The sequence below is a fragment of the Choristoneura fumiferana genome, chromosome 8 (assembly GCF_025370935.1).
Source record: "Choristoneura fumiferana chromosome 8, NRCan_CFum_1, whole genome shotgun sequence".
Lineage (NCBI taxonomy): Eukaryota > Metazoa > Arthropoda > Insecta > Lepidoptera > Tortricidae > Choristoneura > Choristoneura fumiferana.
The window spans coordinates 8,056,098-8,078,190 of record NC_133479.1 but is presented as its reverse complement, the minus strand read 5'-3'; the positions used below and the strand labels follow the sequence as shown (position 1 = coordinate 8,078,190).

General features: G+C 36.8%; 3 protein-coding genes across 5 annotated transcripts in view; all 3 read right to left on the bottom strand.

Annotated features, from left to right (window-relative positions):
- The window catches only part of Gbs-76A (Glycogen binding subunit 76A), a 90,918-nt gene extending 78,911 nt beyond the window's left edge, over nucleotides 1-12,007 (bottom strand). For 2 of the 3 annotated variants that reach the window (XM_074090976.1, XM_074090978.1), the window contains exon 1: nucleotides 11,787-12,007. The gene's annotated coding sequence lies outside the window, so the exon portion shown is untranslated. Of the gene's footprint in view, nucleotides 1-4,463; nucleotides 4,503-11,786 lie in introns of all 3 variants that reach the window. The other variant, XM_074090977.1, reaches the window with a different exon arrangement.
- A 2,356-nt stretch (nucleotides 12,008-14,363) lies between these two features.
- On the bottom strand, nucleotides 14,364-16,784 carry aln (divergent protein kinase domain 1C). The gene is made up of 3 exons (XM_074090972.1): nucleotides 16,472-16,784; nucleotides 16,076-16,277; nucleotides 14,364-15,982 (listed from the first exon to the last, which is right to left on the bottom strand). Exons 2-3 carry the CDS (start codon nucleotides 16,250-16,252, stop codon nucleotides 14,942-14,944), a joined length of 1,218 nt encoding a protein of 405 aa, XP_073947073.1. The 5' UTR covers nucleotides 16,253-16,277; nucleotides 16,472-16,784; the 3' UTR covers nucleotides 14,364-14,941.
- Nucleotides 16,785-19,139: 2,355 nt separating this feature from the next.
- On the bottom strand, nucleotides 19,140-21,882 carry SRPK (SR splicing factor protein kinase). Its single transcript, XM_074090971.1, has one exon. It carries the CDS (start codon nucleotides 21,749-21,751, stop codon nucleotides 19,934-19,936), a length of 1,818 nt encoding a protein of 605 aa, XP_073947072.1. The 5' UTR covers nucleotides 21,752-21,882; the 3' UTR covers nucleotides 19,140-19,933.
- Nucleotides 21,883-22,093: the final 211 nt, after the last annotated feature.

Genomic DNA, 22,093 nt, shown 5'->3' with positions numbered 1-22,093 from the left:
TAAAAGGGACCACTTTACCGGATATGGAGTTATTAATATCTCCTAAAACTTAGGAAAAATGAGCTATTCAGTAAAAAAAGAATCGTTTTCCTAAGTGCAATAATTATTTTTTTATAAATTTTTAACATGCAGTAGGCAAAATGTACGAGTCGAGAAAATGATTTTAAAGTTTATGCTCGTGAAAAATACACTTCTACTAGGAAGTTATGGAATGATTGGTTACCAAGCTAATCTAGTATTATCAAAGATTAAATTCAGGCATCAATGGTCTCAATAACTATAATGATTTGGAAGGTAGTCAAAGAAGAACTTGCAGGAGTGGGAAAAAATCAAGTATCTTAATCTTAAGAAAATACCTTTTAAACAATGAATTATTAATTATGGTAATATATTTTAGGCAATAATAGAAGGGAAAAAATAAAAAAAGACCAGTATTTTCTATGTTTTTAATCGAAAATACTAACATTTCTGTAAATCAGTTCTATTACAGTCTCATAAACAAAAATCAACTAAATAATATATTTTTTTTAAGTTATATCACAAAATCAGCCAAAATATACTTTAGCACAGAGATCCAAACAAATTAACGATACTTAATGCAATATTTAGAGAAATTATCGTGTTTTAAGTTTAGTGGTTTGCGGATCATTTTCCTATGGAAGAATAATTAGGGTACACTTGGGGGGCTTAGTAAAGTTTAGTGTCACAAGTAAAATAACTACTATTTAACATGTTTTTAATAATAAAAATAACGTGTTGTCACTTATGTTAAATAGTAAAGTAAAATACTTTTCAACATTAAAGTAAGTTTCTTCTACATTTTATACATTTCTAAGGAAAAATAATTAATATACTAAGTCAGGTACCACTTTGTCACTAAACTTTACTTGTTTACAAAAATAAAAAATCACACACAACAACTTGTCAAATAAAGTACTTACTATAATCAAAATAAATCAAATTTTTTTACTTGGTAAATACCTACAGTTAACTGGCTTCAAGGCGCTCATCAAGTTCCCTTTTTTTACAAAAATATACATTATTTTCCTTTTTTGATTTCTGTGGCCCATTTGACCACAGTAGCGCCGTTTGGGTGTTTTCGTTTTTGGCTTTTCACTACTGTGAGCGCCGACGTCGACGGGTGGCTGATTCAGTATTTATGAGCGGCATTTCGACGTCAAGTAACGGATCTTCTATAGCACTTATTGCAACGATCACTGTCCAATCTTCGCCCCCCGCCCCCCTTATCCTACCCTCAACTTATTATTTCGCTTCCCTGCATAACAGCGATCGAAATAAATCAAATTTCGCCTGTACAATATTACCTCAAAGTGGTACCCTTGGTACTAAACTTCGTGACTATTAGGATATTGAAATATTGTAGTTATACAGGTATTATTTTACACAAAATGATATTTAAGGTATTAATAACCGATTAGTAACAAAATCCATTTTACATATTTCGGCAAATTTTGTAAAAATGCATTAACTCGGAAACTAGAATCGTCAAAGTGGTCCCTTTTACTAGACACAGTCACATATATCCTAATATACCTTTTATAGAAGCAACCAGATAGATACTTAAGTCATTTAGAGTTTTTTAGACTTTAGGCTTTGAATTAGATGCGTTGAGTAAGCACGTTACGACTATCGTGAAGTAACGAAGAGACAGTCTTGAGATGTACTTAGTTCATATCCAAAAGAGCTAAGAATTGTAGATTTTTATCACTAGCAATTAGTAATGAATGAAGCACGTTTACTACCACAAACTGTTATATTAGGTATTTAACAAAGTGCGATTGCTTGCGGTGAAAACTTACCATTGCCGACGTCTTCATTAATAAATAATTACTTTAATAGTCACAAATAGATAAGGGTGGGTTCATATTATTTGTTTCATTTTAGCGTATCGAGATCAGATCGAGATATCAGAAATACTGACACTCACTTTATTTATTCCATTTTCATGACGTGAAGTAAAGTGCAACATGGATCGGGATTGGACGTATCACAAGCGAGTTTCGCGTACTTGATTTAAACGTTAAAAGTAACGATTATCTCTTCGGTGTTACGCTACGGAGATAGGTACGATATACGCTAAAATGATACAAACGCGTTATTAACGCCTACTAAATCATTATAAATCAACGTAAGCCACGTCACGAATAACGCCAGGCATGACAAAAGATCAGCTGATCATTGATCAGATCGTTGGACCTGCCAACTATCTGATCACTGAACCTGCCAACTTTCTGATTTTATTGGCAATATAAGTACGTATGTCTGGAGCACTCAACTGCTCGGTGCCTTCCGTCTTCATCGTGAATACTGAATTCATAATTATTCATGATCTTGAGCAACCCTACCGCTCGATTGGCTGTCATTGCAAACGCAAGCACCATCTGATGGTGGAATTGGTGGACCATGTTTAATAATGTTTATATGTGGCAGGTAGTAAGATTTTATAATTGGTTTGTTTTCACATTACTGATAAAATAGGTAGGTACAGTCGAACCAACTGATTCATGTACCAGGGTGGCACCTTTTAATAATCATTTTTACTATGATTTCCTTGACAAAAGTATGGGATGTGAACATGACATTAGTAGCACGAAGTTTCCACCCTGGTACATTTAATTCAGTGTGTGCGGCTGTACTTACTAAAGTAGGTAATTCAATTAGTAAAGTTTAATAAAATATTTTTTGAATATGGTAATTCAATTAGGTACAACGGATTCTATATGAGTGAGAGTATTTTTTTAAATGGACGCTAACAGATGGCGGATGTTACATAGGCAATTATTTATTTTCCCGTTGACTTTTTAAATATAGCCATGTAAAACAAACACGTAAAGTCCGGTCTATAAACCACCGCCAGATGCGCATGTCGCGATCGGAGATGCGCGCGCGCTGCAAAAATGTTCGCTTTGGACCCGGTCCAAATCGCAGAATAAGAATTTAAAGCTTTGACTCATTTAATCGAGGAAAGTAACCGAAAGTTATTTATAAAGTTTATTATACCGTAAATAAACGGACGAATATGCCTATTGGGGCAACAAACAAATAAACCCACTTTTTAATTTGTTTTAAACGACATCAAAAAAGGAGGAGATTATTAATGAAAAAAAAACAACTCTTAGCTTACAAGAAGAAAACATTATTGTGGAAAAAAAATACTTGTAAAGTGAAACAAAGACATATTATAAGAAGACAAAACTGGAGAAGCAACAAGCGAAATCAGAAAAAGATAAGCAATCAGAACCACTCTTCAAATAAAATAGCTTCTTTTTTACCTTAATAGCTTCTTTTTAGAACTAAAGCTATAAAACAGGATCAAAATCTGATTACTTATTATATCTGCTGGTTATCTATCTATTACTATAAGCCAGGATACTCGTAGTTAGCCAAGCAGATAATCGATTAGTAACGAACTTAAGTCTATTGGGTTTTCGATTAGTAAGGAACTAACATGGGGGAGGCCTACATCCAACAGTGGACGTCCTACGGCTGATATAATGATGATGGTGATGAAAGTATTTACTGTTAACGGGGACAACTAATTTGTGGCGATGTGACATGATACAAACTTAAAATATATCAAATTGTCCCTAGTTTTTACTTATTAACAAAACACGTTACATAAACCTAACATTAGAATTGCAACATTCATTCAATACTAGACTCACATAAAAAAACCCGTTAGGTACTAGTTAAGTACAATTAATACATTTGTAAAATAGCCGTATTTAAAAAGCACTTTCTAGTTCTAGCTTAGCGCAGGTTTACCATGGTGAATATGGGAGCCAGATTTAAGGCATGAAGCAGGATCATTATTCACGATCGTCCAAGGGACATTGTAGCGACACAAAAGCTTGTTCATACTCACGTGCAACGCGTTAAGCCCTTGTACACAAGGTATCACAAATTTCCGATACCCGACTATTGTAGTCTCTAAGTACAGTGACCAGCAGTAATATCTGCCATAGCGGAGCCTGCAGAAATATCCGACACGCCCTACCGGCCCTAGAAATAGAGTCGTATCAGATATTTATTCACGCTTTTTTGAGTCAGATATTGGTGCTGGTGACTGTACCTAACTACCGCTGTATAAATTTATAGAGGTTCCTACGAGGCATGAGTGTCGGTGACTTCGGATATCGAAGATTTCCGTAGACAGTCGAATAAAATGATTCATGTACCAGGGTGGAACCTTTACATAATCAATTTTTCACTATGCTTTCCTTGACAAAAGTATGGGATGTTAACATGACATTAGTAGCACAAAGGTTTCATCCTAGAACCCTTTCAGTTTGTTCGAATGTACGTACAGGGCCTCAGTACAGTAAGGAAATAATCTCACTTGAGCTTCGCTTTGAAATCTCTTAAGCGGGGCAGAATATTCCAAAACCAAAGGCACGCAGTATTAGGGTTAGTAATAGAGATAGCCATGAAATTGGACCCACCTTGTACCACAAAGGTATGCGCGCCGCCCCGAGCTGGACCTGCCGTAATACAAACTGAATTATGATAGGCTCCCTGTGCTTCATTAAAGCTGTAGAACGAAGTTTTAATTAAGTTCTAAGCCCATAGTTTATGTTTATTTTACAATATAAGTCACATTCTAGCATCCCATAGGGACCTTGAGCTTTGAAAAATGAATCTTCAGATAGTCAGTTTACAATAATAATTTTAATAAAAACAGTGTGAAACGTAGTTGAAGTCCGCCTAAGTAATCATTTATTATCTAATCGAGTTGAATTTAAGTTAGGTATTTTGAGAGTCGTGAGGATCTAACGATAAATTCAACTTGATTACTTGTTATTGTTACACATAGGTACCTGTCTAGATTCCATCTACCAATAAATACTAAGTATTCCACCGTTCAAAACAATACATTAACCAAATGGCTCTTGTTGCACTTGAATCACTTGGGATTGCAGCATGCATGAGTAATATGAAACTGAGATAAGATATTTCGATAGTTAAATTTCTAGATACCTATACTCGTTAGTACAGAGCTAAGTAGAATGTACTTATGTAACTTTATAATATAACCTGTAACTCTCCAAATATTTCAACCAGTAGGTAATGATCAAAATTGAAATAAACTGTTCCGATTACTTTGCAGGTTAACGTTTCAGGCAGGTAGGTAGGTATATCTAATTGGTAACACTAGTAGGTATTTTATTTTGGTCATAGAGGAATTAACGCTCGAATAACTGAAAGCTATCTGAGAAGGGGCCACATTTGTGGGTACCGTTCAATCGCCATACAAACTTTTAGCATAATTTCCTTTTACTACGTTCAAAAATCATAATATTCATTTAGCATAACAACGGATTTAATATTTTTACCGAGCATAATAAGCTTTAAATAATATAACATTCATTAGTCATAACAACAATTGCTATAATGCTTATATTAAATGATTTCATTTTGAATATTCGGTTATACATATAATGATTAAAATCTATAACAACATTTAGAATAATGATTAGACGGTAGAACATCATGAGTGTCAAACGCAAAAAAAAACCATGTGACTCGTGCGAGCGAGATAAGCGAGCGAGCAAAACGGTTCGGAGCAGAAATGACGCGGATAGGTTAGGTTCAGAAGGCTAAGGCGGGAGCGAAGCGGAGTGTAGCTCCCGCCTTAGCCTGATGTTAGGTATTTTTTATAGCAGCCCGGATAATATTGCTTCACAAATTATCTTTGCTGTTGGATTTTTGCCAGGTGTTTATCCTTTTAGATCATTACCCTCGATGTTTGTATAAAATTTGTTTATTATGAACTTTGATTATTATGCTGCATGATTATTATACAGTAGCATAAGACAATTATGAAAATTGAATAATATGATTTGATAAATCCGGCAATATGTTTATATGCTTATTGTTTTTATACGTTCTCAATATTTCGACAGATTGAAATTCTGATATTTGTGTTATGAGAAATGAAAATTCGCAAATCGTTGTTCTGACAAACATTACACACCCCACATTTGTATCATCTTAGCATAATGTGGCGATACAGACAGAAGAGAACGACGTATTGCATGATTCGCGTATATTTTCGCCTCCAAACCAAATACTTACTGCGTGGAACTTCATTATTTTAAATTTATTCACATTACTATCCATCATCAGCATTATCCTCATCATCATCACCATCAATCACCATCACCATCAATCATCGCCATCATCATCATCATCATCAATGATCATCATCAATCATCATACTAATGCGAAACGTAAGGCCAGAAAAAGGGATAACCGCATGACTGCCACGTAATTTATTTCGATAATTAATAGTACCTGGACGACCGAGCTTTGCTCAGGCTAAAACTCGATAATAAGCGTTATTCCAGAGATAAAACCAAGCTAGATCGATTTGTCATCCTCGAAAACCCTCACATACCAAATTTCATCGAAATCGTTGGAGCCGTTTCCGAGATTCTGATAATATATAAATATATATATAAATATATTTATATACAAGAATAGCTCGTTTAATGGTATAAGATAGATAGATATATAGATAGATTATTTTTCAGTGATTAAAAATTAATTTCTAGATAAGCATTTTTATACTGTTTGGTGAGGTCATTGGTGTGGTGATTCAATTTTAACGACACTTTTATTATTTGGAAACCCAATATAATTATATTGTGATGATCGATATTATTACTAAGTATTTTATAATTAATATTTACGAGTAGGTAACCGTTTTAATATTATTTGGTGATTCAATTTAGGTGACAGATCTACTATTTTAGGAACAAATATTGTTTATTATGTGACCAAAAATGCATTTATTAGGTGATCGATAAAATCATACCCTTAAATAAAATAGTACCGAATACCCGAATACCTACAAGGGAATGTAGCTTATTGAACTGTTGTTACTCTGTTGCTACTTTTACCATCCCGTAATCCCATAGCTAGGTATTTGCAGAGATGCTTCAGCTAAACGCTGCACTAAACATAAAATATATACCCAGACAGTTCACTGCACTCTAAACAACTCATGAAATGGCTGTCTTGAAAGTACAATGAAAACTTCTTATTTCATTTATGTATAGCAAGGGTTTAGCCGACGAAGACATTTGTTTACCACCCTAAGTTTCAATCAATGTCATTTTCAAGTCAACGTACTTAATCAGCTTTACAGATTTATTTGCAACTAGAGTTTACCCGCGGCTTCGCACGCGTAAACTATTCAATCTGGTAGTTACAATTGAAATTCCGGGATTTTACAAAATTCCCCTGGGAATTCCCATAATTTATATCGTCGTCTTCATTGAGGTTGTGTTAAGACTTAAGAACAACTGTCCACAATTTCAAGACTCTAGATCCAGCAGTTGAAATTTCAATATTTTATCCCTATCCCGTGGGAATATCGGGATAAAAAGTAGCCTGTGTTATTCCAGACGTCCAACTACCTACATACCAAATTTCATGATAAGCCCAAAGGTTGTTATTTCGAGATTTTATCCCTATCACGTGGGAATATCGGGATAAAAAGTAGCCTATGTGTTATTCCAGATGTCCAGCTACCTACATACCAAATTTCATCTGAATCCGTCCAGCTGTTTTAGCGTGAACAAACACACACACACGCACGCACGCACGCACGCACACAACACACACACACACACACACACGCACACACACACACACACACACACACACACACACACACACACACACACACACACACAACTTGCGCATTTATAATATAGTAGGAGTAGGATTAGTAGAGTATTAGGTACATTACTCTTCAAAATTATACGAGTACGAGTAGATACATAAATAAAGCCTGGGTCTAGATTATTGTGGTTGGTATCTACCTTAATCACCTAGCTGATCACCTATTTACCTATTTACTGTAAAACTTTTTTTTATATAAAGAAAAACACTAGGTAATTCTTCATAAAAATAAAATAGATGTTTTTTTTCCGAATCACATATAATAAAATTGATCCTAAATAATCTCTTCCATTTTCCAATCCAATTTTTTTTTTTAGTTCTTTTTTTAAGAAGTATGTTAAGACTGTTGGCGATGCTCAGACAGTCACGCAACGAGCTGAGGAGAGAGCTATGCTTGAAGTTTCTTGCGGCGCATTCTTCTTGGCAATGATGGTCTTTCCGAAAGCGCTGGTAGTTTAAAAAAATGACGTGTAAAAGTGCCTATTTACTGAATAAATGATTTGAATTTGAATTTGATTGAATCCGGAATACGGAAATTCGTCGAAGAACTGAAGTTACCGACATAGGGGACATACCGAAACATACGCGCGACATACAAAAATGGGCGGGCCACATCGCGCGAAGAACAGATACTTAACCGTTGGGGGAGAAAAGTCCTCGAGTGGCGACCACGAACCGGAAGACGAAGCGTTGGCAGGCCTGCCGAGATGGACTGACGACATCATGAGAGTTGCGGGAAACCGGTGGATGCAAGTGGCGAGTTGTCGTTCATTGTGGCGTTTTAAGGAAGAGGCCCTTGTTTAGGATCGTCTTCCGGCTAATGATAATGATTTTAGGTTTAGGGTAGTTTTATTTTAATTTAATTGTTATCTACTTTTTTCTGTTGTAATATTTACTTACTTCAAAATAAAAATGGTACACCAACCAATACACAATTGGTACAATAGAAGTCTGCATCAAACCAGCAACGTTGTTGTAAAGCTATAGCTGTCATAATAATTTCTTTTCATTGGCTTTAAATTGCCTCTCGGCAGACAACGGGCGCCCACGCAGGTTACAAGGCGTCGCAAGCGCAATTGAATTGCGGAATTGCAGTCCCTTTGATTGTAATTTATGACCGAACACTGCTTGATCTCTTGCGTATGTCGCGAATTGAGACAGTAATAACCGTCATTTTTAGGGTCCGGACCCAAAGGGTGCCAACGGGACCCTATTACTGAGACTACGCTGTCTGTTTGTCTGTCTGTTCGTCCGTCTGTCACAGTGTCACAGCTATTACGGCTCAAAATATAGCGAATAGCTAGACAGTTGAATTTTTCACAGAATAATAGGGTATGGCCGCGAAAAGTTGTACCTTAACACACTGGAAAAAATAACACACTAACACACATAAGGTACGTTTACAAGTATTTTTTTAACCGACGGAAAAAAATTATGTTCTCAATTTATCAGTTAGTTTTTATTTATTTGTTCAATGACGTTTTGCTAAGTTTTGACCACATGCACCGTCTTTTTTGTTGGAGTCACTATACTTATGTCTGAGACTCGCCAACAGTCTTAACAAACTTCTTAAAAAAAGAACCAAAACTAAAAAAATATTTGGATTTCTCTTATTTAGGATCAATTATCCATATAATAAATAATCCAGATAAATAAATATTCAGATAATAGATTGTTAGCTTAACTAGTTAAGGGGTGATTTCTTACCAAGTTTGCTAAGGGGCTGTTTCACCATCCATTGATTAGTGTTAACTGACGGTTATATTTAATGCCGTCTCCGTCTATTCGAACAAAACAATTAGAGACGGCATCACATTTAACCGCCAGTTAACACTCATCAATGGATGGTGAAACAGCCCCTAAGCCTGGTTTTATTTGTGTACTTATTTTCGTTAAAAAATTGTACGTGTTTAAGTTCTGCAAGGTAATATCGAAAATACAAACTGAGACATGGATGCACAGAAAAATCAGAAAGAGACCAGCGCTGGGAATCGAACCCAGGTCCACAGCATTCCGTGCTGCGTGCCATACCCCTACACCACCACTGGACAGGAGTACAGACACGAATTTCTCCTATGCACGCATATCACATGTTGCTTTTTTCTAATGCGCTACTTTAGCAGCAGCACTAGCGTCATCTATGTTTCGCTCTAATCGACAGACGTAACACTTTTTCGGAACTAACCGCTCACCCAGACGAGAGATGTCGCTACTAAGCAATCAAATTATGATTGGTTATTTGGAGTCTATTTGTATTTTTTATTTCAACTCCAAATTTAACATATCGAAAATACAAACTGAGACTGGTCTCTTTTTCTGGTTTTTCTGTGCATCCATGTTTCAGTTTGTATTTTCAATATGGCTTCACGGGATGACCGTAAAAGTAACAAATTTGGAGTTGAATTAAAAAATACAAAAAGACTCCAAATAACCAATCATAATTCTGCAAGGTAACACTAAAATTCATGTTTTTTGCCAACTTTTTAGCGTTTCATCAGGTTTTTGGTGCTTAATAAATATTGTTTTGTAATATTTAATTGTTTCGTCGTATGGGAAAAACGTCTTATAGCATAATGTCCTAAGTTCCCTATGATCTATGTTGTTTGAATGTTTGCGATTTTAGTGCTGTTTTATAAAACCTTCAATAAATAGTGGCTGTGACTAAGGCCGCGGACCCATGGTTTCTTCGTCTTTGTGCAGCATTAAAACTAAATAACAATTTATGAACCACAATTAAACCAAAAATACTGGCTCTAAAGTTCCGCCTTTACCATTCATATACATTGTTTGCAATATCGTAACTTCGGATTTTGGACTAATAAACAAACATGGCCACTAAATGTAGTAAAATATTGAAATATCTAAAGAAATTTAACATCTTTCGCAAAGTCAATGACATAATTACGAGTAGAAAATTCTAATCAATTTAAGGACATGTGAATTGCATACGTATTGCGGACCTGTCAGTTAGTTCTACGATTCAAACCGCTATCAGTTTTCTGTCGCATCGCATACCTACCTATATTGAAGAAATAATGAGAGCCCGTGTAAGCAAGAAATTTTTATGAATTGTAATTGTACCTCATGCATACCATATCGTTTTATAAAATACATCCATTATTAAATATAACCGACATACAGGAAAGGAAACTGATAGCTGATAGGTTGAAACGCGCTCGTAGAACTACCGCCCGTTGCAGTCCTGCCTTTATTGTACCTTATTGTATTAAATTGTTAAAGACGAGAGTGAGCGATGGTTACCGTATGAGAAAATATAATGTAAATGACGTACCGTACTGGATGTTCATTTGTGTACCGTCTATTGTTTTAAAAATAACACAATTTAATGCTATATTTCCGCTTATGTAATTCTTATGCTTAAACGAGTCATTCTTATTCCTATTACGTTTTCTAAACGTAATAAATATTAATCGATAATTTTTAGTGTTAAGTCCAATTTTAGACACAGCGACATAGCATAGCCTACGCAACTACCGCATTCACTTCACGACAGTAAACAACATATATTCTTAGATAATAGTAGGCAAGAGGCACCTACAATCTATGGCGCGATTCACTGATAAAGATAAGATGTTTTGATGATGTTTTATATCTAAAAATGTACTTTAAGAGTGGAGTTAATCAACAAACATGTTACCAAAATTATTTAACATGCATGTCCCAACCAACACGCCGTATACCTACTATACTCGTAGGCCCTAATTAATTACTCTACTAGGCAGTTACTATCAGAGGTACGAAATAAGTGTTTCTAAGTAGATCTGTGTACCCATCCTTAAAAGTGCAAGTGACTATTTTATCATCTAAGATTTTATCCTTCTAGAAAGAACCATGCAGTTACTTACCGTGCGTTGAACCTGGGAGAAAGGTCAAGGTCAAATATTTACGATAACAAAATAAACCAGCTACCGCGTTTCAAATGACAATTATTGACCCTTATGCGATATCAGAAAGGTCACAGGTGCTCGTCTATCGAAAATTTAGCTAGATATTCGCGGTCTTTAATTACGAAACAGATGTATTACAACTTGTGCAAGTAAATATAGTATACAAACCTTTTTTCGCGCCGGTCTTTTCAGAAACCCGTAGCCCCTGCTACGTACAACACGCACATCACACTACACTTCACGCTTCCGACGTCGGAAGACGACGTGCGATTAATGACAACCCGGATGACAGCGAAAGTTAATCCGCTTTCTATATTACAGGGCGTATGTATGTAGGTACAAGTGCGGCGGTGCGGCGTGAGCCGTCGACTGGCAGAAGGAAGGACGCGAGAAGGTCGGCCGCGGCGCCGCGCATGCGTCGCATTGCCCATAATACCGCCAACCTAAATTAATTCTGACCTCTGGCAAAGTTTGCTTGCCACATTGGTTTGTTGTGGTCCGTTAACAAGCACGTGGTACATTTAGCCGCTTGGATGCTGAGTACACGTTGCGTATTTTCCTGTGGGTAGATACATGAGAAACTGAAGAATTGAGGAAAATGTGGAGGAAGTACCTTCCCTTATTCATAATATGGTTTTCACCTCAAACATGCAGGCTATTAAAAATGTAAGCAAATTACGTAAAACAGAGTATCTTTTTAATCATCTTTTTTAAACGCTGAGGATAGTGCTGGCTGGGTCTAGGTACTCATTGGATGCGAAAGATTTGATTACCTAGTGTCGCGCACAGCGCGATTTGCCATATAAAATTCGGTAAGTGTCACAGCCCTTAGCCCTAGTATGTTTAATACATTTTTAATGTGGTCACACTACTTATCCTTATTTCTCTAACTTTGTGTGTTGGCACTACTGTATAGTGTAATGGCGATGAAGGTGTGTTAGATACAAATGAACAAACGAAGGAAAGGAACTAAGCTGGTACCCTAGTATGGAGAGGTCAGTTCCTTCCTGAAACTCGGCTGATACCTCAGGTGAGAGTGATGCTGTGTGTGTCAGGAGGTCCGCATTTTTATACAGGGTAGGTTCCGTACATGGGTCCAATACGCGCTAGAGTACAATGTACACTTGCCACTTGCACAGCCACACCGCGTTAGGAATCACTGTCATCACATATCTTCTGAATTCATTTGAATAAAAACACATCCTTACGCACTTCAACTTATGTGTCTCCTGTAATAGAGAGATACTCAGCAATATTTTTTGCCTTATTATTGCTGTGTACCATTAGCACTCCAGGTATGCATGTCTGACAATTATGGAGAGCATAGAAAGGGCGACAAAATGATCCCAGCATCTCCACCATTTCAGAGATCCTGGGCCTACCAGTGATCCTCAATCCAATCCCGACCGATCAATAGGGTCCTGGCCCGTTCAGTTTGCCCGTGCGTGATCTAGCCTGGCACCCGCTGGCGCTCCACCACCCTCCTAGCCATGACCTCGGTTGCTCCATCATCTTTACGACCGTTAAGGCTGGGCAAGAGATACTTGCTCCATGTCTACTTTATGCGCTCCGCTGTCTATGACCCTCCATGATCATAGCAATTAACATTACACAGCAAATCACTCACCTGAGGCATCAGCCGAGTTTCAGCAAGGAACTGACCTCTCCATACTAGGATACCATTCATTTGTATCTAACGCACCTTCATCGCCATTATACTATACAGTAGTGCCAACACACAAAGTTAGACAAATAAGGATAAGCAGTGTCACCACATTAGAAATGGCAAAAACGGAACCCTTGTAGTTTCGCCCTGTCTGTCTGTCTGTCCGTCCTCGGCTTTGCTCAGGGACTTTAAATGCTAGAAAGCTGTAATTTTGCATGAATATTATGTAAACCATGCCGACAAAATGGTACAATAAAAAAAAAAATTTTTTTTTTTTAAATACCTCCCATAGACGTAGTGGGGGTGATTTTTTTTTATACAATCTTGTAGTGTGGGGTATTGTTGGATAGGTATTTTAAAACCATTAGGGGGTTGCTAAAACGATTTTACGATTCAGTGATTTTTTTGCAAAATATTCAACTTTAAACTTACAGGGAAAACTATAACGGTTAAGTTTTCTTGAGAATTATAGAGTAAATAGCAGCCTAAGGTATAAAATATATCTAAACTTGGAATATTCCGTACAAAACACGAAATCCTTAGAAAAATATAACTTAATTTTTTCGTAATGGCTACGGAACCCTTTTTCGGGCGTGTCCGTCACGCTCTCGGCCGGTTTTTAAACTAGCTACCAGAGCTTTCGGAAATACCATCATTGGCAAGAAGAATGCGCCGCAAAAAACTTGGCAGTCATTTTTTCAAAACAAAATAAAATAAATAATTATAAGCAAATACATAGAAATTACCTACAATTTAAAATGAAAGAAAAAAAAACAGGGATATATCAGTGCATATCTGTGAAAACAGAATTCAAAAGAAGAAAAAACTGTGTTAAATTTAAAATACAGATGAGTAGATATAGTAGAAATTTACAGCTTATAAATTAACCTTATTAACTAGCTGATAATTTCAATTCATTTGAGATGCAGTTTTGATAGCAACACATCTACAATTTTGGAATGAAATTTCCAATGATGTGATTTCGAAAACCGGTTCCATGGTTATTTTTGACAGGTAAGTACCTTATATTTGGATTTTGGATTTGAGTATCTTTTTGTCATTAACTAACCAAACAAATGTTATTTATTCCAGATCTTTATTGTGATAATAAACTTACACATGATATGATATGGAACCCTGATGGAAAAAGATAATTACTGTGCCCTAATTTATTTACTACCTATTTGTCATGCTATTTATGATATACAATTTTATACAAGCAAGAATTGTAGATTTAAAAAGTGCAGACTAAACAACCTATTGGCGCACTAAATGAACAATTTTAAGTAAACTTGCACTTTTATTTGCACTTGTACTTATTAGGTTCGGAAGATACAATATTGGCAATATCCTTAAGTACTGTAGTCTAGATCTTTCAACTCTAATCAAATTAAAAATTAAATAAAATTTCAGTTTAAGGCACTGAAAACCTATCCTATCTGCATTTTGCCTAGCAACTATGAAAATGTCTAATTCTACTTTATGTACTTCAACACAATGTAGTGTAACATTTTATTGTCACTCCAAGTGTACTGTTTTCTTTAAAATACTAAAAACAACTACAAAACTAGATAGATTACTCTTTATAAAGTGTGACTAGAAAAATTTAATACCTACTGAGCTAAAGTTCATTATCACAGTGCAATGTTTCTTAAGATTAAGTAAGATGTGAGAGCAACTTATGAAGTCTATCCCTGACCTCTTTAGAAGCGGGCGCGCGAGGAGTGCCACTCTCTCCGTCAGGATTGGCACAGAGCTCCAACAAGTCAAGAAGAACTCTAGGAGATCGAGGACTCAGAAGCAACCCAGGAATCACCACCCGCCCTGACATAACCCATCCAAGAAATATCTTCTCGCACACAATCTGTAGATTATTATTAACTACTCCATGTTGACATTTGTATGTAATTAAATTACAAAAAGATCGACAGTCAAAATAATCACAGTCACTATGCTGCTTACATGGGGAGCCGTCCCCAGTTATCTGATTAGCAATACTGAGAGGATGGACTGAATCAAGGTCCAAGTATTGAATTTTCTTGAAATCTCTAGTGACTCCAAAATGGTCTATCTTAACATCACAAATGTGCAAAGGCTCTGGCAATTCATTTTCCAACTGTTTCAGGAAATCTAATATCATCACAGATAGCTTGATTCTCTTAACCCATTCCCCATTGCTGTCGTAAAGGCTCATTAAGTGAGAATATCGAGATATTGGGTGTAATTTTTGGACAGCATACAATGCCCCGCAGGAGCCAACTAACTGGGGGAAAATGTCAAACTTAGCATACAACAACAAAGCCAAGTATTCATTGTCTTGCAGCAAACGCCAAACATTTTCCATTTCAACTTCCCTAAGAGCACCTTTTTGAGCATAATGTATATATGACATCTTTTTAGCATCTATAGTATCTACAGAAATATTAAATCTGAGTTTTACATTTGTTACAATCATGCTTGAGAAATCAACTTCAGAAGGATATATCTTTTTATTTGTGTCATCCAACCAGTGCAGAGTGGTATGTCTATTTGGATCCTTGGGCAACTTGAAGAACATGCTGTTGTTTCGCCAGTGACCAGAAAATACAGATTCCTTACCCATATGAAAGGTTTGACATGAAATTGATGTAATGCCACGAAGCTGGCATAGTTCTTCACATAAATTCCCAACAGAGTTACCATTTGTGTGATCCATACACTGAAAGAAAAAATAGGACCAAAATAAATAGTAACTTCTTTAATAATAAAAACAGCTGACTTCAACATTACTTGCCTAATTGATTATACTTACAATTTTTTTCACATACATTTGTGGCTGCACATTGGAACACATAAAGCCCCATTTAAATGACAGAATTACTAATGTAAAACCAACAGATGTCCCAATAACGACTAGAACAGGTCTTCTCTTTAGGAATCTGTATGTCTGGGCTAAAATCCATATGAAAAGAAAACAGAAGCTTGTCATTATGGATAAAATATGTATTAGGGACCTGAAACAAATAAGATAATTTAATCTACAGGAAACAAAGTATTCATAGAAATTGCAGAATACATAGGTAAATAATCAAAAGATGCCGTTATCGGCACACTCACTAGTCACTCAATAGAATTTAAAAAAAACAGGCTCCAACAATAGTATAAATGGGCTTTATTACATAAAACTGATTCTGTATACTCAACTCACTTTATTTAAACTTGATGCAATGCAATTAGTTGAAAATCCATCATGTTTTTACTGATGCACTGCAATGCAGTGTTTAGATGCATGGTATTCACTGAAGATCTAATGACTTCTAACACATTCATACCGCTTAATAGTAACACCTAATGTGAACGGAATTGATGGCCACTGATAATGCATACAATATCGGCAAAATGGTATCAGTAAAAAAGAAATAACAAATTTTATCCCGGCCGACAAAGAAAATAAGAAATTGCTTGCATTATTGCTTGTTTGTCAATCATTGTCAATGTCAATGTCAATTTTGACACACTATTTTTATTAATTCATTCCATTTGAGATAATTTAGACATGATTTAGACGCATTAAAGGTTTATGAAATGTAAAGGGTAAATCAAACACGAGTAAAATTTCTTTTAGGAAAATTATATTAAAAAACGTACAAAAATACTAAATAAATTCAAAGTACATAAAAACAAATTCACGGTATGTTGTACGCTGATTATCTTAAATGCAACCTTATTCACTGATCAGCTATAAGTACAGTGCAACAGATTTTAATGAACGTGGGTGACGTTTGTACGAGGGCACTATTTTATTTTTTTATGGAAGCCCGTTTCAAAAATAAATAATAATAATTTAACGTTGATTTCAGACTAGTTCCATAAACATCATGTTAGTTACAGTTTTATAATAATGTTAGTTATATAATAGAGGTAGAATTAAATTATCGCTTCATGCTAAGTACTAGTTAATTTAATCTCAAATTAAAAACCATGAAAAAAAAAAAGGTACAAACAGCGACATTCTCGGCGATCTAAGTAAAATTTTGCAAGGTAGCATTAGTTCAATTTTTTGCCACGTTCATTGACATTTTGTCCCACTGTATAAGCTATTTAAAAAGGTCTTGTCACACTGGATGCTCGTTAGAGTAGAGGGTCTACTCCGAAGAGTCCGAAGTTCGTATCGTGCCGTCCCTCTCGCTCTCGTATTAAATATCAGCAGGGCTACTATGAAACTCGAAGTTCGTGTCATGCGGTCTCTCTGACACTATACTATTTAATACGAGAGCGAGAGGGACGAGTACGATAGGAACTTCGAGTTTCGTAGTAGCCCTGCAGAGGGACAAAACGACACGAACTTTGATTTTCGAATTTCGTAGTAGCCTTGCGTCGGCTCATAATATATATATATATATATTTCTGACTGACGTATTCAGCGATATAGATACTTATCTATCTCTCTGCCAAGGACTACTTACTTACCTACTGAGTCGATTTTTAAGATTTTTCACTAATGAACGCTATACTCGTTTCAGCCTATATGAAGGTACGTCGTACTGCTGGGCACATGCCTCCTCTTAGAATAAGAGGGCTTGGACTATAGTAACTACCCACGAGGTTCCAGCGCGGATGAGAACTTCACACACCATCAAGCGCTTTGCAGGTTGTGCAGGTTTACTCGCGATGTTTTCCTTCACCGTAAAGCTCGTGGTAAATTTTAATATTTCCCACGTGAATTTCGAAAAACTCAATGTGCGAGCCCGGTTTTGAACCCACAATCCTCTGCTTGAGAGACCATAGGTCAAAAAACCACTAGGCCACCACGACTTTTTAGAAAGCTATCTATTGTAGAGTACCTACTACAGGCTATTTATACCGCGGGACACAGACCAAGTGGCGGGCTAGTACAGTCGAGTTCATAAACTAGTGAGCAAAATTTTGATCACGACTATTGTTAATAGCATAAAAGCGTGTTGAGATATTTTTGATCAAATTTTCGCACACAAGTTTATGAACTCGACTGTACTAGTGTTATTTATATACGTTAAGGGATGGTTAAAGGATCACCTGTAAGTGGGACGGAAACTTATGCCCAGTTTGACTTGCAAGAAAAATGGTGCAAGTAGTATTAGTGTTGCGCTCGATTGACCACTACAAACTCGTTCCCTTGACGACTTCGCGATGTAACACACCTTGCACCATTTATCTTGCCGTAACTTGTAATGGAACGCGTGCGAAAAAAAATCGCAGTAGTTTCAGGTACTGGCGAAAGAACTACTGCATAAAGTCCAAACTACAAACTGCATAAAATTAAGTGACATTACAAGGAACAAAGAATTTATGAATGGTCCCTAACCTACCATCATTCCATCTACAAGCCAGTAATTCTATTCACGTAAAAGTAATTATAACAAATGACTAATGTCATATCAGTTACCTCCACAAGATGTGTGGCAATGTATATGTTGAAGTTGAATAGTACATCACTAGTCACACTACACATTATAATGTGCATATACCATACACTACATACTCGTATAATGTTGTACTACTACACAAGCCGCTAGCACGCCTTGCAGAGTGCGTAATTCGAGTCACAATAACGTTTCCTGCTCCACCTTAGAAAAATGTTGCTCTAAGTAGGTACATAATATTATGTCACCTGCATGGAACTGCCTGCCTACAACTCTTATGTATTGTTTGTAGACCAAGCGTGCCCTAATGTTTCATACATTACATATCTAGAAACAGTTATTTTTACTACCTTAGCACACTTGCAACAGATTACATCTCATTATCACAAAGCAAATACATTAACCACATGTACACAATGGTTATCCACCAAACACATATCAGTGAGAGTAATTAAAAAAAATTAAAACTCATAATAACAAGCTCGTTTTGACATTTTATTTATGTAAATTTGCAGATATAGTTAATACAAATGGTCATGTAGGATCTATGATAATAACTAAGCTGGATCAGAGGTTACCGTTTCGTCCTGCCTCCTGAATATCTGTGTTCCAGCCCATGTTAAATTTAGATGACTCATCAAAATATAAAAAGGCAGTCTCGGAGGTGTGGCATTACAAATACTGTCTTATTCCCTAAAGTTTATATTATGAGATTTCTATTGTGATAGTGATAAAACACAAACTTAAACTATTATGTGAACATACTACCTGACTGGCTACAGTATGCATGCATGACTTTATTATTACACTCCTCACTTTCTAGGTGGATTTAGGTGCTGAACTATGTCAACTAATAAATTCCTAAGATTTATGTGACAAAACCTATATTGTCTACATGTCATACATCACAATTTTTCCTAAAGCTATCTGTACACAGTTTGGGTAATTTAAGATATCAATTCAATAATGCCAATTACATCCTTACATTCAGATAATATGTTGCCACCCAATGGCAGGCGCTGTATTATATACAGTATCACATAGTACAAGGGAATTGTGTGTCAGCATTATCTCAATAGATGGATACAATTTTGTTTCACAAATAAGGATTACTAATAAACAAACAGTCTGGATACAAATTAAATTATTCACAAACAAATCTATAAATAAACTTTGATTTTAAAACACTGAATACTTGTATGTCAACACTACTGATTTCATGAATGCATAGCCATTCATTCATTCAAGTTAACAGAGAGCTATCCAATTTACTCCTCAGACTCCTTTTGTTCTGGACAGGCTGACTTCAGCCATGGGTGCTGAAGGCACTCATATGCTGTGGCTCGCCGATTGGGGTCAAAATCTAACATGGGCTTTAGGAAGTCAGCAAATTCCTCTGCATCAGTCTGACTCCACTCATACTTCTCTGTGAGCACGGACACCAGGCCCCATGGCTTTAGGCCTGTTATGTTTCTTAATTCACCCTTCTTGTTGAAGAATACTTTTGAGTATTTCCCAGATGCAGCTATGCGTTTGGGGATATCTCCAAGCAATTCTATAATGTGCGCCAGGTGATCTTCATCTCTACTGTATCCATCGCCTGAATGAGGCTCAAATAAATAGTCTCCAGTGGCTAACTCAAAGGCCATGCAAGCAGTGCTCCAGATATCAGCCGATGTCCCATACCCAGCACTCAGAAGTACCTCAAGGGAGCGATACTGTCGAGTCTGGATGTCCTCAGTGAAGTGTCGGTGAACCCAGCAAGCATTACCAAGATCTGCAATCTTCACTTCCAAATCGGTTATGTCAAATGCAGGATCAGGCTTTTTATCAAGTGATTTACCTTTAGTGGACTGAGAATTAAATGAAGGAGGGGTATCTGTCATCTCCCCTTCAGACATAGGAGTGCCAGCATCGTCACCACAACCATGTTGCTTACTTCTAACCTGCACTGCCTCAGCATCCGTATCGAATGCCTCATCATCTGGTCTCTGCAGGTCATTGCAACCATTCAAGTTGGTGTCATTCTCAGAGCGAGTAGTCTCAATCACACTTGCCTCTTCAGGAGTCTGGGGCGAATCATCATTGTCCTGTGACATAGGAGCTGATTCACTGGTGTTCTCTATCTTTTTCTGTTCCTCAATCTCTTCTATTTGTTCCATTTGTTTTTTGAGCAGCATAGACTGGCGTTTAGCTTTCTTTTTTAATTTTTTCTTTTTATTCCTACTCATCTTACCAGTTACTACTTGTTCTTGAAATTCCTTTGGTGCAGTACTAATCAAAGAATGGGGCAGTCTCAAGCCCAAGGAATGTAATTCAGTGGCCTCAGCTGCCAGCTTGCGAATGTAAGGCTCATCAACACAAACCAACACATTTTCAGGCTTTATGTCGGTGTGAATTATCTTACACTTAGTATGAAGGTAATCCAAGCCTTCTAGCACTTGGCGTATAATCGTCTTCACATTTTCTCGAGGAATACCTCTATAATTGGACTTCAGAATCAATTTCAGAAGATGATGGCCTAGGACTTCAAACACCATACACACATGAGTCCCATTGACTCCAGTAATTTTGAAGTCATTCAGAAGCTGAACGGTCTTGTTCCGCTTAGGATCTGCGGGGTCGCTGTCACGAACTGATTTGAGTATTTTAATTTCGTCTAGGGCAGTTTCAGTAAAGTGGGGCGCGGATTTGACAACTTTAAGGGCAACAAATCGTTTATCAACGAGATCCCAACAAAGCCAAACCGTCGAAAAGTGCCCCCAACCCAATTTCCTCGTGACGTGGTAGCGGTTAAGGAACAAATCTCCGATTTTGACAGGATGGTATCCACCCTTGCAGTAGTCGGCGCTGTCTTCCTGCTCCTCGTCGTCGCTGGCGTACTGCTCGTCCTCGTCCTCCTCGATGGTTTCGTTGGACGAGCTGTGCGTGGGCTCCAGTCGATTCTGATTCTGGTTGCGCAGCCCGTTTCCTTGTCCTCCACCACCGTGTTCCTCCTCGCGATTTTTCTTTTTTCCTAATTTATGGCGTTTCTTTTTCGCCTGAATGGCGAGTACCCTTCTATTTACATCTGATTTAGAACTCATTTAGTAAATTAAAACACTTTCAATAACTTCCAATAAATACAAAATTTATCTTTTCATCTCAAATCTTTTTGTTTGAGTATGGCGGCCGGTCGCAGAACAAAATGCGCTCGAACACGAAACCGAAACAATGTTGCTAGCGTACAATATTTCTTTAGTTTTAAAAGCTGTCTGTACACGCGTTTGGCGATAAAAGAAAACAAATGCAACAATGAGAGGCTACTATGCAGTTCGTATAATTTTTTGCTCCTGTTGTTGTAGTACTAGTATAATAAAAGTACTCTGTGTGTTGTAGGGCCTTGTATTAGCGTCAGCGTAGCGACAAGATACCAAGTTCGAATTTTG